At 41.9% G+C, this 17,915-nt stretch overlaps 1 protein-coding gene across 2 annotated transcripts in view; it reads left to right on the top strand.

Annotated features, from left to right (window-relative positions):
• The window catches only part of LOC5575871 (allatostatins MIP), an 89,337-nt gene extending 73,708 nt beyond the window's left edge, over positions 1–15,629 (top strand). Inside the window, exons 2-4 of one of the 2 annotated variants that reach the window (XM_021849172.1) lie at positions 14,374–14,867; positions 15,050–15,210; positions 15,295–15,629. In XM_021849172.1, the coding sequence (XP_021704864.1) occupies positions 14,390–14,867; positions 15,050–15,177 (606 nt within the window). In that variant the 5' untranslated portion in view covers positions 14,374–14,389 and the 3' untranslated portion in view covers positions 15,178–15,210; positions 15,295–15,629. Of the gene's footprint in view, positions 1–14,373; positions 14,868–15,049 lie in introns of both variants that reach the window. The other variant, XM_001655823.2, reaches the window with a different exon arrangement.
• Positions 15,630–17,915: the final 2,286 nt, after the last annotated feature.

Raw genomic sequence — 17,915 nt, 5'->3', positions numbered from 1 at the left:
CCAGCAAGTAAGCAATTTGATCGTTTTTCAGCGCGAACGGTTGTCAGATTCTCCAGACCCGTGCACTTGAAAATTAAAACTTTGGCTTCGTTTTATAATCACCTTAAATAGTTCTCCCTAGTATAGCGACAATTAATACACCAACCTAAGACATTCACTTTAATCCGGCACTGAGATCTTGCCGTCACTTGAGACTTTGAAATTGGACCAACTTAGTGGGCGTGCGAGTGGTGAGCAACAACAATATTTATGCAAATTAGGGTTTTACAAATGAGGCTTTTTTGGGCAACTGGTGGTTGACCCTTTTACATTGCACAACAGTAGTAGAAGTGGGCCATTTCCTGGTTATCCCATATTTATATTCTTCTTCGTAATTACTCGCATTATAACTTTCGTTATTTTCGTTTTTTTTTTGCAGTATTGAATATGTTACAATCATCAACGCGACCGCTCAACATATCTAATGAAGAAATGCTTGTGACATAATAACCGAAACTGGCGAGTAATGCTATTGAGCCATATCTATTATATTAGCACAAAGTATTACACTGCAACTTCATCTGCGATGCTGGAGTCCAAGTGGTGGGTGGTGGTAAAGGTCCGCTCAACCAGTCTGTTAAACCAGGAAGTGTATGTGACGACGATGGGGAAATTTGCATATTCTCCCTCCGAAAGTAGCTGGCAAACAAAATTCAATGTTTGCTTGCGTTGCAAATCATGCCACCCGGCTAGTTATCCGATGAGATATGTATTGTGCTCTGCAGGGGCAGCAATTTGACAAAAGCGGCTTCGTTCTCATTTGCTTGACTTTTTCTCATTTTGTATGAAAAAATGCACTGAAGAACGCTCGACGCCAAAATAAAACTTTAAATGCATTTCCGCTGGCTTTCAATTTCGATCAAAATGTTTGGGTCACTCGCTGACCTTTTTAATTTTAATGTTAATTTTAATATCTCTACCATTTGGTAGTTGGTAAGAAAACTTTACGCAAGCATATTAACACACTCAATCTGTTCGGTAAAAATAACTGGGTTTTGGAACTACCGAAAAAGTCAGTAAACTAAAAAAAATGTCAGAAATCAAAAAACAGAGATTTTTTTACTGAAATTTTGCAGAGAGCTTTCTTTTTATATCATTTATCGATAAAAAATAAAACATGGTGAAATTTGCTTTTCAATTACGCGTGGCGACAGTTTTCATTTTACTGACTTTTTCGGTAGTTCCAAAACCCAGTAAAATTTTACCGACCCCAGTAATTTAATCTAAGTGTGAAGGGCATCCTAGTCCTGAATGCTTCAAATGAAGAGAACAGGATGTTATAAAAATCAAAGAAACGCTTATTAGTCCTTATTACATTTTGAACCTTGTTAAAAGTGACAAGTCTAAGTTTTCCCAGTTGGCCGAGAATGATCTTGGGACAAGGAAAAAAATTGAGTCGAATTCAACAATGTGTTTCCTTGATCTTTTATTTATTTTGTTCTCTAGTTTGAAGAAGTGAGGACTAGGATTCTGATGCATGATTATTATTTATTAATTTGGCTTTACATCTATTAGGGTACCGGTACCAATGGTTGTAATGTACCAGTACATTGGACTATGGAATAAAACGTACGTTTTTCGATAAAAACAACATGTGCTATTTTTGGTGGATAGATCGTCTCTAGTGTAGTCGATTTGCCAAATTTCAAATTATCAAAAAGTCAAATAAATAATATGGTTTATGCAAAAAATAGCTCCCTTGCACCAGTAGTGGCTGTCGTGTTCCAGTGTGGATCAACGGGTGGAAGCAGTTCTTAAAATGGATGTACAAAAATGAAGAAAAGCTCAAGAGTTGATATTTATGCTTCATTCGAAAGATGTTAGTTGCCGTTCCAAGGAAAAATGTTAAACCTGTGTAAAAATTTACCATTTTGTTTGAAATGCCTTGTATCATTCCCGAACGTCTACTACTGGAGCACTAGCGCAACTGGAACACGTGTACCAATAGTGGCTCAAGCGATTTTATGTCAAAAAATAGTTTTATCACTCGTTTCAATTCAATTTTTCCCATATAGTAGAGGCTGAAATCTTTCTGGTGACGACAAAAGATCTCTGTTTTTTTTGTTATTATTTTTTATAGCTAAGGTAGTCCACTAATGGCACCGGCACCCTATCCTGATAAAACCTCGCCAACAATATTTCGCCAATTCACTCGGTTCATGGCCGCTTCTCTTCATACTCGACTGCGACTCACGCTCTTCAGGTCCTGGTGCACCTGGTCAATCCCTAGCTCGCTGCACCCCATGTTTTCTTGTTCCGACCGGATTCATAGCGAACACCATCTTTACAGAATTGTTGTCCGACATTCTTGCAACATGCTCTGCCCAGCGTATCCTTCCAGCTTTAGCTACCTTCACGATACTGGGTTCGCCGTAGAGTTGGAAGAGCTCGTGGTTCATCCTTCACCGCCACACGTCGTTCTCCTGCACGCCGCCGAAGATCATCCTTAGCACTCGGCGTTCGGAAACCCCAAGAGCTTGCAAGTCCTCCTCGAGCATAGTCCACGTCTCATGCCCATAGAGAACTACCGGTCTTATGAGCGTTTTGTACATCGTGCATTTGGTGCGGAGGTGAACCTTTCTTGACCGCAGTTTCTTCTGGAGCCCATAGTAGGCACGACTTCCGCTGATGATGCGCCTTCGTATTTCCCGACTAACGTTGTTGTAACCCGTCAACAAGGATCCGAGGTAGACGAACTCGTCCAGCACCTCGAAGGTATCCCCGTCTATCGTAACACTGCTTCCATGGCGGGCCCTGTCCCGCTCAGTTCCACCAACCAGCATGTACTTTGTTTTCGACGCGTTCACCATTAGCCCGACTCTTGTTGCTTCGCGTTTAAGGCAGGTGAACACCGCCACCGTTTAAAATTTTCTCCCAATAAGATCCATGTCATCCGCGAAGCAAACAAATTGTCCGGATTTCGTGAAAATCGAGCCTCGACTCTTAAGTCCGGCTCTCCGCATGACACCTTCAAGCGCAATATTGAACAACAGGCCCGAAAGTCCGTTGCCCTGTCGTAGTTCCCGCCGAGACTCGACCGAACTGGAGTGATGATGATGATGAGTTCGGCTCCGATACCATCCTTGCCAGCAGCCTTGTTGTTCTTGAGTTGTTGAATGGCATCCTTAACTTCCCCCATCGTGGGAGCTGGTTGGTTTCCACTGTCCGCTGTGCTGACGTAGCCATTGCCTTCGCTGTCCTGACCTTCTGTGCCTGTGTTCTCTGCCCCATTCAAATGTTCATCGTAGAGCTGCTTCCACCTTTCGATCACCTCGCGTCCGTCCGTCAAGATGCTCCCATCCTTATCCCGGCACATTTCAACTCGCGGCACGAAGCCTTTGCGGGATGTGTTGAGCTTCTGATAGAACTTCCGCGTTTCTTGAGAACGGTACAGCAACTCCATCTCTTGGCATTCCACCTCTTCCAGGCGGCGCTTTTTGTCCCAGAATAGGCGGGTTTGCTGTTTCCACTTCAGTCTGTATCGCTCCACGCTTTGTCGCGTACCATGCTTCAGCTTTGCAGCCCGCGCTGCATTCTTCTCCTCTAAAACCTCATGGCACTCTTCGTCGAACCAATCGTTTCTTGAACTCGGTTCCACATATCCGACAATGCTTTCGGCAGCGTCGTTAATGGCTGCTTTGACTGTCCTCCAGCAGTCCTCAAGAGGGGCCCTGTCGAGCTCACCCTCATCCGGTAACGCGGCCTCAAGATGCTGCGCGTACGCATTTGCGACATCCGGTTTTCAGTCGCGCTAGATTGTATCGAGGCGGGCGTCGGTACCGTACATCGTTGATGACGGATAGTTTTGGGTGCAGATTCACCATCAGCAGGTAGTGGTCGAGTCAATGTTAGCGCCACGATAGGTTCTGACGTCGGTTATGTCCGAGAACTGCCGATCATCGATCAAAACGTAGTCGATTTGCGATTCTGTCTGCTGAGGTGATCTCCAGGTGTACCGATACGGGAGGCTGTGCTGGAAATAGGTGCTACGAATGGCCATATTCTTGGAGGCGGCAAAATCTATCAGTCGCAGGCCGTTCTCGTTCGTCAGCCGGTGGGCGCTGAACTTTCAAATCGTCGGTCTGAACTCCTCCTCCTGGCCAACCTGAGCGTTCAAATCTCCTATGATGATCTTGACGTCGTGGCTTGGGCAGCGGTCGTACTCGCGATCGAGCTGCGCGTAAAATGCGTCCTTGTCATCATCAGTGCTTCCAGAGTGTGGGCTATGCACGTTGATGATACTGAAGTTGAAGAACCGGCCTTTGAGCCTCAACTTGCACATTCTTTCGTTGATCGACCACCATCCGATCACGCGCCTTTGGATATCACTCATCACTATGGAAGCTGTTCCCAGCTCATGTGTATTGCCGCAGCTCTGGTAGATGGTATGATTAGCTCTAAACGTTCGCACCATTGCTCCAGTCCAACACACCTCCTGCAGCGCTACGATGTCGAAACCGCGGATCTTCAGTACATCGGAGAGTATGTGAATGCTTCCGATGAAGTTGAGAGATTTGCAGTTCCACGTACCGAGCTTCCAATCGCTAGTCCATTTTCGTCGTTGTGGTCTTTGCCGATTGTTCCGGTCCGTATTCTCTAGTTGACGTTCCTGTGCTGATGTGTTTTCACGGTTGGCTTGCAGGGCCTGACATCAACCCCCTAGATTTCCGGAGGACCATTTCCCCTAAATGTTCGGAGGACCATAGTGCGCAGTTTAGCTTAGAGTCCTTCTCTGGCACTCGGACGATGATCAGCCGCCCCAGACATGGGGAACAGACGCTGTTGTGAGCCGCTCCTAACATAGAGTACAGACGCTCAAGGTTTGCAGAAGTAAAAGCAAAAGCAAACCCCTCCTTCCCTGTCAGCATACGACCAAAGTTCCCACCGGGGTTGGTTACCCGATCTTCCCCAAGGTTACTCGTACTTCGGCCAAAACCACGAGGAGGTAGGGATAGGAGTGGCAGGGCAAGAGGCTAAGGACCGCACAAAGGGGTCTATTTTATTCCTGCAGGTACGCGAGGTACCAATGGTACGCCATGCCCAGCCATTTACCGTGCCTTCTGATGCATGAACAATATGTAATTTCTTTACTTTATCAAGGGATCCGATTTTGACTGATAAAGGGGCGCGCCTGTGGAGAGTGTACCCACCACACTCTTCGAAGGGTATAAATAGCGGAACCTTTCAATTAGAATCCTTTCCTGCGAACAAGTTAGGAATTACAACCGAATACTTTATCACTTCTCGATAGTGATAAGGTAACATGGCATGCACTAAACAAAGGACACGGGATATACTACAATAGATCATATATTGGTCGCAGTGGTTTATGTTCCGAAAAGAAAAAAAGGTGATTATAAAACGAAGCCAAAGTTTTAATTTTCAAGTGCATGAGTCTGGACAATCTGGCAACCAAAATCGATTAAATTGCTTGCTGGTGGTGATCAATCGGATAAATTTTCAACGCGGAGCGCTGTTTGGTTCTCAAGACTTGTGCTCTTCATTGTTCGAAGTTTGGCTTTATTGTATAATCTTCTTGAAGAAATTTAATACCAGGAAAATGATCTTAAGGTGAGATAGGATTTTGCACATGTAAGCTTTCACAGAAGGTTGTTCCTATCGATCAACCCATTGAATTCACCTCTCTTGTAAATAGTTTTTGTTTGTAAATAGTTTTTGTATAAGGTGTTGCCCATTTAAAATTGGAATATTTTGGGTATAATTCAACAAAACTAAATTCTGTTTTTACTCAAATGTTGCATTACATTCAAGCTTCAAAGGAAAAATAATAAAAAAAATATTCATCTCCTTTTAAAATAATTTACAATAAATTGTCGGACTTACTGTTTATTAATTTTGCATTATTTTTTGACGAGTTCATCCTGTTTAGTTTACAGTTCGTCGATGTTTTGGCGATACTTTCATTCGCTCTTAGCTTCCACTTCATAATAGCCTAAAATCTTTAAATTGGGCTGAACCCTTAAATTCCGTCAACACTCGATCAAACAGCTTCATGGTACGGAATCTAGCCACATTGCTCTTATTTTGTTGCCTATTAGGTTGTCTGCAGACATGATATGATCGTAGGCTTCAATATCCAAAGACGAATCCATCGCACGGTACTGCGTGCAGCACCGAACTTATTTTCTTAAATGAATGTCTGAGATGTTTGGATTTGAATCAATGATCCTGACTTTGATCCACAGCTGACGGTGCACAGTAACTGCCCGACGCTTCCTTCGTGGCTTGCGATCCATCGAAATAGTTTCTTCGTACCTACTTAGGTATTCAGTACACAGTATTTTTTGAGGAATCTAACACTTTTGCAATTTCTGAGAGATCGCAGCAAGCCGTGCGCGCGGGCGTCTGCGTTTCAAATTTTCTGTCACGTTTACTTCGGTTCCATTTTTTTTTGGCCGGCGAAAAATAAAATGGTGGTAAGCCAATTAAAAATTTAATAAGAACACATGTGGAATAAAGTAATTAAAGTGTGTTTTCGCTAACTTTGTGATTCTACTTCGACCGGTTCGTCCGGACAATCGCGAGTGTCATTTTGGCAGGTGTTTTTTCACACTCATTTTTCGTGATTCTACTGGAATACTGAAACTGAACCCGGATTTAGTGAAAAGAGTATTATTTCGCGTCGCGTTGTAGGATAAGTGATCCCTTAGTTGTGGGTGTTCCTATAGTTGCGGTAGTGCCGTTTTCACAGATTTTATTACATTAACCACAGAACCGACACTGCCAATCGACGTATTGGCTTCTTGATACACGGAATAGTTGAAAAGAGCGTCCAAATTGCTTTAAAACTGATGAAATATCACTAAAATTGCTAAAACGTTTCTTACTTGTACCAATAGTTGCGGTAAAGTGTTCCTACAGTGAGGGTCCCACAACTATAGGAACGCAAATTAAAAATATACCGCAACTAAAGGAACAGTGTACCAATAGTGGAGGTATTATTTTTCTCTGACATGCCGTGGATTACTGCGATGAAATCATTTTTCTCATTAAGCCAATGGTCGTTTCTTCCCGTCACAACATTAACATGTACAATAATTGCGCTTCTTGAATTTAGGCGGTTAAATGAGATTCAGTCGTGCTTAGTACCTCCACTATTGGTACAGCTACCCTACGTGGTAAATTTATTAAATTTTTGCGTTTTGATTGCATAGCAGCGAAAAGATGGTGGAGTCGCTAGTGCTTTGCATCAGTTAGAAACAACCAGTCTTCCACGCGTGTGAGAGACGAGCGATGATTTGCTGAGGGAATTAGAAGAAAGGGTTTGGTGAGTTTGTTTCAAATATCTAGAAATGCATATGTTCTGAAGCAATTGTTCACAACTTTGGAAGAAATTTCCTTGAAACATTCTTGAATTAATGTCTTGTAAAGTGCATGCTATAGGATGAACTATAGAACTATAGACTTTTATAAAACCTATCTATGTAAATATTTTAAAAGATTTTTGGAATAAAATCTTTCAAGATTTTTTAAATAAAACTCTCGAAAATCATCAAAAAGAATTCCTAATCCCTTGACATTTTTGGATGATTCACATTAGGAAATGGTTAGAGAATGTCTTAAGGATGTACTAAAAATCAATAAGGGAAAATCTGTGCAGACAATGCTAAGCTAAGAAGCTGGCTCTGTCCCAGTTAAGAAGTAAAAAATAAATCCTTGAATTTGTGACGAGCAGTTAAAGTTAAAAGTAATCAGTTGGGATTGTTAGGTATCAGTCACCCCGTGGAGATTAAATATAAGACTATTTAAATCCAAAAGACTACCACTAACATAGAACTTTGGAATTTAATCTAAACCGTAATAAAATTTCCAACCATGAGATTTAATTCCAAACACATAATTACCGCTTAACACCTTAATCGCGCCAAAACTGTCCATCTTACGGACCATTCAACACGGGACGCGGTTGAGTAATGAATTTCCTAATTACTGATGCATGTTTGAACAGCTGCTGGTTGCTCACCGATTCAATATGCATGAAATTTGCGGCGATAATGTCAGTACGAAATCGGAAAGAAATTCAATCTGGGTGGTGGTGGCATAGAAATAAATAGCAATAAAACGATTTCGCCTTCCGAATAGCTCACAATTTGTGTGGACACCGAGTGCAGAAATTCAAATTGTTTGCTTTATATTTGCTGTTGCAAACTGGGGTGTGAGAAATAGTAGACGAAATTTGCATTTGGATTTTCTACAGATTCTTCACAGATTCATAAAAAATCAACTGCTAAACTAAGAGAGCCTTTTCGGCATTTTTTTATATTTTGAAAATTCCCGATCAAACAAGTTTCTAATTGTATATCGATTTGTCTTGCTTTTCGTAAAAAGTAAGAAGCCTTTAGAGAAAACATTGCAGCAAAACTTTGACCTATCGGTTTAGTCATATTGATTCTTTTTAGGATTATGTTTCATCAAACATGCTAATTTATACCAAGCCACAATGTAGTGACAAAACCATGATTGCATCGGAAGTCAATTAACTTGGTTACACGCTAGGCAGGGGAGCCTCGTAAGAGATCCACTTGGAGCCAATAATACCGATGCTTCACGTTGCAGACGTCATGATCAACGATGAAAGACTCGTCCCAGGGCGGTCTGTTAAAGGATAAGACGTGAGAATTTCTTTCCAACGACAAGGGGGCAGTCCTCGTCAAAAGTTCAAGAGTTTTGTTTGCATATCGATTGGCTATTCGTTGAAGTTGTTCCCCTACACATTCAACCCGAGCAAAGCTTGAGATGTCGTAAGTTATAATATTTCATGGCGACTCAGCTTGTTGCTGTATTTGGCCTTTTTAAACTATTTGAGTTATAGATTTGAATATATTTGAAACTCATTGAGTTTGTTTAGCATCAAAATAATTTTCGTACTGGTATAAATAATATCATTCTGATTGCTCATAAACTAAAGTATTATAATAATGTTAATTAACAGCAGAACGAAAATAAAATACAATAACGAATATAACAAAGATAAAATTAAATCAAATTGTAATATCCACTTGACACTACAAATAATGTCCAAAATTTGCTTTAATTCTGATGCAGGACTTTGCTCGGGATATTACCAGTAAAGTATTTTCTTTTCCACTTGCTCTAGATAAAACATAAAGAGTGACTTTCTCCAGCAAAAACTGTAATAGACAAAGTGAAAGAAAATAAATTGCAACATCCGTGTTTGTGACAATGTTTTAAGCAAATGTATGTCTTTGCTAAAGTTCAATAATATTCCCAAGCAACCAAAAGTTCGGATAACAGGGCCATTTAACCAAACTTCACGGTTTACAAAAAGACCGTTTAAGTTGCCTTGTTCTGAACTTTCTAGTTGTTGACAAGTTCACGAGTTACTCTTTCGAGAATCAAGTTCCGTTGATATTGTGTTCTCTTAACCAGCGAAAAAGTTTCACTGAAACTACATTTATACTTGAAGTGATCTTTAGAGTTCACTGCTTAAGTACAATCCGAACTATTGGTTGCTTGGGATACCACAGACAAACAGACATAACACTGAGTAAATTAATATCGACCACTCATTCAACGATAATTTCAAATTCTCTCGGTTTCAAACCTCACAACTAAAGGCGCTCGCATCGATTTTATTCGTTTCACACTACTGCCACAGAGAACAGACGTTCATCTTTTCTCGCCAGCATGTGTAAAGCATTATACTGTTCATTTTACACTTTGGCGCTGGTGGCGATATCAAAAGTTGCCACTTGTCGCTAGCGTTGCTTTGTGGGCTAATGCATTTTGACGATCACAAGTGACATCGTGTTGTCGAAACGAGTTTGTACACGGAGAAAATGAAGTACTCAAAAGTGAGTTCATTCCACTCAATTCCAGGGGTTCGTAAGTTAATCTAATTTTGAGTAGTAGGAGTAGAAGTTGTGTTCATTTGCAGCCATGCAAATAAATACGTACTAACTAAGTTCTTTACATTCAACCGGCAGATCAAATAACTCAACTTCCAGTACTAAACCACTTACTCAAATTTGAGGTAACGCACAAAGGTTCGGTTTTTGGGTTGTTTTGCTCTTCGCTCTCTGGCAACAATGAGCCTATGCATGCCATAAAACGTTTGACTTTTACTGTGCGTCCTGTTTTCAAGTTGCCCGTGTGAGAGAGCGAGACAGCCCCAACACACGGCGCACAGCATAAGTCAAAAGAACAAAAGAATTTATGGCGCGTACAGAGGCTCATAGAAGGAGTGAATGAAATAGGGAGAGAAAAATAACTCAAAAGTAAGTTTAAAATTACTCAAATATGGGTTTTCTGTTTGCTCCGTGTATGTCGGCCTGTCTGCGTTGACGGTGCTGGTGGTTGATTCGAATCTTTACATGAAATGAAATTTTGTCTGTTCTTTGTGCTACTGCACAGGTCTTGTTGCATAATGAGCAATTCTTGCTGAAGCCACGTCCCCATCGGCACACATCGTCAGAATTCCAAATGTATGCCAATGATCGCTAGTGTGGGCCAATGATCGACTACCCTCGTTTAGGTTTACTCAAATTGGTGGATCCATCATAAGCCAGCTAGCTAAACAGTTTACGAAAAAACGATTATTTGATAAATCTTAGGTATTTCTTTACATGATATGTGCTGTGTCATATTTCACTTGGAACACATAGAAAACTTAATGGAATCATGTAGAAGCAGGATATAGCTTTCATTTGAAGTTAAAAAAAATGACGACAATTTTGAATTTGGCCGCCACCTTGAATTTCGTCAGAAAATCTGTTTTTTCACCATTAGCGCACTGCTTTTTCGAATTTTGAGATCAGTATCAGAAAGCTGAGAAAAAACTGAGTAAGAGCAGCTACAAAGCCTATCCAAGTAACATGATTAGCATAGCATAAGCATTGATGACCGTACAATTCGAAGTTGCTGGTCCGTGATCGACAGGAATAATCAAAATTGTACAGGGAACCAACAGATGCAGCTTGGGAGTAGCATGCAATCTTCAATCTACAATTTTGAGAACTCCAAACTTAGTAATGTCAATAATGGCGCCGGCCACGTCCTCATCGGTCATAGAGGAAGGGAAGCAATGTTGATGTGACGTCCATTGCTACTAGACACTGAGATCACATTTACATCTTCATGGTTTCCACAGAAAGAAGTTTTTTTAGTGGTAAGGTTCAAAAGCTACACGATTCACCTTGGTAAGTGATATGAGCCTCAATTTAATAAGTTATATATCAGTGCATCGACACAACGTCGGGTACGTAGGGCGGAGTCGACGGAACGATTGGTTCGACGAGGAATGTAGGTAGATTTTTGAGGAGAAGAATGCAGCGCGGGCGGTCATGCTGGAGCAAGGGAACATTATAGACGGAAATGGCAACAGGAGACCTGCCTCTTTCGGAAAAAAAAATGCCGCTTGGAGGATATAGAACAGCTGTGTCGGTCTCAAGAAACAGGCACGTTCTATCAGAAGCTCAACGCATCCCGCAACGGCTTCGTGTCGCGAGCTGAGATGTACAGGGATAAGGATGAGAGCATCTTGGCGGACGGCGTGAGGTGTTCGAAAAGTAGAAGCAGCACTTCGACGAACACCTGAATAGCCCTGAGAGCACAGGTAATTATGGAGGTTAGAACAGCCATTCATCAGCTCATGAACAATAAAGCTGCTGGTAAGGATGGTAACGGAGCTGAACTCATAAAGATGGGCTCGAAGAGGCTGGTCATTTTTCTGCACCGGCTGATAGGCACAATCTGGGAAACAGAGTTGAAGGAATATGTCCCATCTACAAGGGCGACAAATTAGATTGTGAGAACTTTCGTGCGATCACCATTCAAAATGCGGCCTACAATCTTCCTGTAGTAAACGAGTTCGAAGTTATCAAGCCGGCCGATTGACAAAGGACCACCACTGTACGGCAAATCCTCCAAAAAATGTCGTGAATACCAGGTCCCAACGCATCACTTTTTCATATATTTCAAGCTGGCATACGATAGTATCCACTGCATAGAGCTATCTCTCGAGACTTAATAATTTAACATCTTATCAGATGTGATGGACTATTGTGCCTTGTAAGTTTCGGTCAGCCAATCAGGAGCGTCTTAGAGACTCCTCGACTCAACTGCCTCAGGGTCAACACGCCCACCTAAGTCTACGCACTAGAAATTTAGGAAACCCAATCATTTCAATATTTAAACCTCCTACTTTATTTTTTTCACAGGTTTATTAGGCTACTTCCTTCTATCTTCTCCCTTGCGTCACTTCCTTCCCTCCTACGCGTCCTAGGCTACCGATATGGTGACGGATCGGTCTTCGGCTAATGACGATGCCGGAAAGTACCCGGAATAGGACTCTATAACGGCATAGGAGGGTGAAATAACTTCGTGGTTCTATACCAAAAACGGCGGGCTTTGGCAGTTATCTGGTGTCCACTTTTGTTCACACTACTTTCATTTTCTAAATTTTTACTTAACTTTAGTGACAGCTGAAGGTATCCAGGAAAATGAACGATCAGTCATATACCTTTTACCAAAGAGGCTCTTGACCTAGGTCGTCGGTCATTACCCTTTTCCATTCGGGTTTTCTACGATTGCCCCCATTTCGCCATCCCTCATGACCGCCCGAACGCTATGCTACCAGAAATCTGGTGGTAGGTTTTGGGAGCTCAGTGGATGGTAGCCTTCATGGTTACGGTTAGCTGACATACTTTTGCCCTAGTTGTATGCCTAGTGCTACTGGGGAAAAATCTACACAACTACGAAGAACATTTCTTATCATATAACGGATAAACAAAAATACAAAATCTCCTCAACACTATCAATCAACAAACCAAACACTTACATCCTATTGTTTAGCATTGCGCTAGAAGGTGTTATGCGGAGAGCCGTGCTACGTTTTTCACGAGATCCAGTCAATTTATTTGCTTCGCTGATTATATGGACATTGTCGGCCGAACATTTGTAAAGGTGGCAGGCCTGTACAACCGCCTGAAAGGAGAGGCAGCAAAAGTTGAACTGGTGGTGAATGCGTTCAAGACAAAGTACATGCTAGTAGGTGGAGCCGAGCGCGACAGGGCTCGCCTAGGAAGCAATGTTACGATAGACGGGGATACTTTTAAGGTGGTCGATGAGTTCGTCTACCTTGGATCCATGCTGACGGCTGATAATAACGTTAGCCGTGAAATACGGAGGCGCATTATCAGTGGAAGTCGGGCCTGCTATGGGCCTGCACCAAAAGCACCATGTACAAAACGTTCATAAGACCGGTAGTCCTCAACGGGCATGAAATGTGGACGATGCTCGAGGAGGACCTGCAAGCACTTGGAGTCTTCGAACGCCGGGTGCTTAGGACGATCTTTGGCGGTGTGCAGGAAAACGGTGTGTGGCGGCGAAGGATGAACCACGAGCTCGCCCAACTCTACGGCGAACCCAGTATCCAGAAGGTGGACAAAGCTGGAAGGATACGATTGGCAAGGCATGTTGCAAGAATGCCGGACAGCAACCCTGCAAATATGATGTTCGCTTCGGATCCGGTTGGTACAATAAGGCGTGGAGCGCAGCGTGCAAGGTGGGCGGATCAAGTGAACAGCAATTTGGTGAGCGTGGGGCAGAACCGAAGATGGAGAGATGCCGCCACGAACCGAGTATTGTGGCGTGAAATGGCTGATTCAGTGTTATCTGTTTAGATGTTAACTAAATAAATGAATCTTCCTTGATGATGAGCCCGATTAGCATCTTTCCTTTGAATCTCCTCTTTGAAACCCGTGTGGTATGCGCTTGCTACTCTTAAGCACATAAGCTTATAGTGCTTTCCAACCGCTTTAGGTTTCTGTTCGTTCTGGAACTACTTCGTCTTCCACATTCGTTCACGAGTTTGCCTTGCACTCTGTGTCCGTTCACCGAGTCTGTACCGGACCTCCTGGTGATCACTACGAAAGTATCCGTTATAAACTCACCAGTTCAACTGCTACGTGCTGTATGATATCCAACGAATCAGTATACACCCGATTCTATTTTTGCACGGATTTTTTTTACACGGCCGTGCAAAAAAAGTTTCCATACATTTTTTTCCGCCGAAACCTTTTTTTGCATGAAACGTCGAGAAATGGTGTTACTTTTTTTGCACGGTTTTTGAAATTTTGAACTGATAACTTTTTTTGCACGGTACGCATCCCCCGTGCAAAAACAGAATCGGGTGTATATTGATCTGATTTCTGCTGAAAGATCCATGGAAATCAGCAGGCACTGATCAATAGTCGTCTCAAAGGCATTACACACATGATATTAGATAACTTCGACTTCGGATCTGTGTTATCAAACTTACCGAAAATCATTTTTCATTTTTCTGTTTTATAGATTTGCATCGATTAATATGATCAACCAGCACCTAATTCTATGGACGAATTTTGGAAAGTTACTACTGTTGCTCGTTCTGTGCTCTCTAGTTAGCAACATCCAGACTGAAAGTGCTTCCTTGGAGCAGCATCAGATGGAGCACGCCGACGAGTCAACGCATTCGCACAGCCCTCAGAAACGAACGTGGAAGAACCTGCAGGGCGGATGGGGAAAGCGAACACCAACTAGCGAGCAACCGGACCCTAACGCCGACTATTACGGATACACAGGAAGAAACGATGATACGGCAGATTATGGCAACGCCGAGAATGAGCTGGATAAACTGAATAAGTATCTGATAAAGGGGCTGATCAACCAACGACTGGCACAGTTGGACACTCAGTATGATGGGTCCGATGAAGAATATCCGGTGGAAAAACGAGCCTGGAACAAGATCAACGGCGGATGGGGAAAGCGAGTAAATGCTGGACCGGCGCAGTGGAACAAATTCAGAGGTAAATTGGTCAAAAGTTATAACTCGATATGATGTGCTTTGCTTGGATGGCATAATAGATTGATAACTTTATTCTGAAATGCATTTGATTGAAATAAGCTATTATAACTTTAGTAGTTGAAAAATAGGTAAATTAACCCACCATAAGTATGTGTTAATTATATTACACATTTTTCATTTTAGGTTCATGGGGTAAACGCGAACCCGGATGGAACAACCTGAAAGGACTGTGGGGAAAACGATCGGAGAAATGGAACAAACTATCATCGTCTTGGGGCAAACGGGACAGCGGAAATAGCAATAGTTACTAATTATCCTACCGCCAATTACCGCTCACCGAAATTGTAAATATCCACGAAATCTCAACAGTCTGTTATAGGATAAGTTGTTTTCGATATTGTATTTTCTTTTGTATACATATAACGTAGGTCGCATATGCAATAGCACAACTGGAACATGAAATGCGTGAAGAGCTAAAATCTAAAAATCAGTGTATTGATATTGGCCGTGAGGTGTTACCGCAATCTTCTGTTTTGCGATAATGGACATGCAGTAAACGTTATCAAATACCAAAAAAGAAGAAACCGTTCTCAGACTAACAATAACAGTGGATAACGCAAAATTCATGGAAGTGTACAATATGGATGTCAGAAAATATTCCAACATGTTACCAATATTATATACTCATACCGTCAGTATTACTAAGCAGATGCTGACATGGACATAATGAATAAATAAATATAGCGTTTACAGTCAGTCATAATCAAAGTGGTTTTATTTTCCATAAGAAATTCACATAATAACTTGTTAGCCATCCATTTTCTATGTTCAGCTTAGGGTGATTATAAAACGAAGCCAAACGTTGAATTTTCAAGTGCACAGTTTTCAACAGTTCGCGTTGAAAATCAATCAAATTACTTGCATGCAGGTGGTGACCAAGGGGATAAATTTTCAACGCGGAGCGCTGTTTGGTTCTCAAGTCTTGTGCTCCTAAAAATTTGAGGTGGGGCTTCGTTCTTAAGATGATGTTGTGGTCGATATATTTCTTTCATTCGTGTTTTGAAATTAACTAGTGAAAAACGGAAATAAATCCGTTTATAAACGGCTAAGTTATACGCCCTCAGAGTAGCGATTGTCTAATAAGCATAAAGCATCATAAACCACTTAGCCATTTTGTTTTGTTGTATTTCCTAACACCTTCTCTCCCCTCGTGCCTCATGGTCTTTTGTCCACACAAAAAAATGTATAGTACGTGGTCTTTGACCACAAATCATCGCCTTGCCTTGGCTGATCCTCGCTGTATCTCTTGCTCTTCAGAACTACGAAGGCCTCCTCCACTGACCTTTGATCGATTTAAATAAGGTCGATACCTTCCACAAAGTCAAGGAAAGAGACCGTGTGATTATAGTGCCGTTTATCTGCATGCTAGATCTCATGATAGCACCCTCGAATGAATGTTAAACAGTAAAATCGAATGTGTGTCTTCTTGTTTCAATACGCCTAACGTCACAAATAAAGTTGATACCTCGTCTGCAATCCATCGAACCATCCAGCTTTGCCCGCATCTGCCTAATAAGTTTCGCCGGACAACCATGTTCAGACGTTATCTGTCACAGCTCATTTTTTCACTGAAGCTCTTGAAACCAGCCCATGCTCTGTATTTGGTGTACACAAGACTTAAGTATACATATCTCAGTCTTGTGATAGTCTAGTCCCAGTTTTCTAGTATTCATCCAGACTGTGTAGATAGAGTGTACACCTTACTTCTTCCATCGATTCGTCATAAAACAATAGGGTGATGTCATCGGCGAATCCAACCGTCTTGAGCCCCGTTTTAAGAGACAGCCTCAGTACGTTCTTCGGTAATTCGAACGCTCCTCGAGCGGTCTCAGTCTGCTTAACAGGATGCGTGTCAATATTTTGTACGCCGAATTCACCAGGTGTACTCCACCCTGTGTACTTTCTTGAAGAATTTAATCAACCGATATAATTCGTTAGAATTCCAATTTTATGTCACTGGTCGACAGTATACGCAAAAACTAAAGGGTGGTTTCGGTTTTCTCAAAATGGTTGACCCCTAGCTAAACAGTTTGCAAAAAAGCCCATTTTTTGATAAATCGTGTGTATTTCTTCACATGATAGGTATGTCTCTTATTTCCATTGAAACACAAAACAATCTTAGTGGCATCGTATAGAGAAGAGATGTAGCTTTCATTCGAAGCTAAAACAAATCAAGCGACCATTTTAAATTCGGCCGTCATCTTAAATTTGGGTAGAAAATCGATTTATCACCATTAGCGCACCGCTCGTTCTAAATCCTGAGATCAACATCAGAAAGCTGAGTAAAAACTGAGTCAGATAGGTCACAAAAACTAGGTAAGCAATGCACATTGGTCCAGTGAGTTCATGGGTTCATGGTTGGCCGGTCAACTACCACCAATCTGCTATGTCTCACTTCGTTTATTACCGAAAGCATGGTTGAGCGGATGCAAACAGATGTTATATACACCGACTTGTCAGCTGCTTTCGATAAGCTAAACCAGAGTATTGCTATCGCTAAACTACACAGACTGGGGGTGAGCAGTACATTACTTCAATGGTTTCGATCCTACCTTTCTGGTCGCCAGCTGATGGTCACCATCGGCGATTGCACATCAGAAACCTTTCCTGCCGCGTCTGGGATACCACAAGGCAGCCATTTAGGACCTTTAATCTTCCTGCTATATTTTAACGATGTGAACCTAGTTCTCGAAGCCCCACGTCTTTCGTATGCTGATGACCTCAAGCTTTTCCTGCGAACCCAGTCTTTAAATGATTGTCATTTCCTACAACGACAACTCGGAATATTTGCGAACTGGTGCAGCATCAACCGTATGTTGGTTAATCCAGAGAAATGTTCGGTGATTACTTTTTCAAGGAAAAAAGAGCCCATCTACTTCGACTATGAGCTGTCCAACACGACAATTAAACGTAAAACTCACATAAAAGACTTAGGAGTTATCCTTGATTCGCAGTTGAACTACAAACAACACATGTCATACACCATAGA

The sequence above is a fragment of the Aedes aegypti genome, chromosome 1, assembly GCF_002204515.2.
Source record: "Aedes aegypti strain LVP_AGWG chromosome 1, AaegL5.0 Primary Assembly, whole genome shotgun sequence".
NCBI lineage: Eukaryota > Metazoa > Arthropoda > Insecta > Diptera > Culicidae > Aedes > Aedes aegypti.
This window is presented reverse-complemented; position numbering and strand designations above follow the sequence as displayed.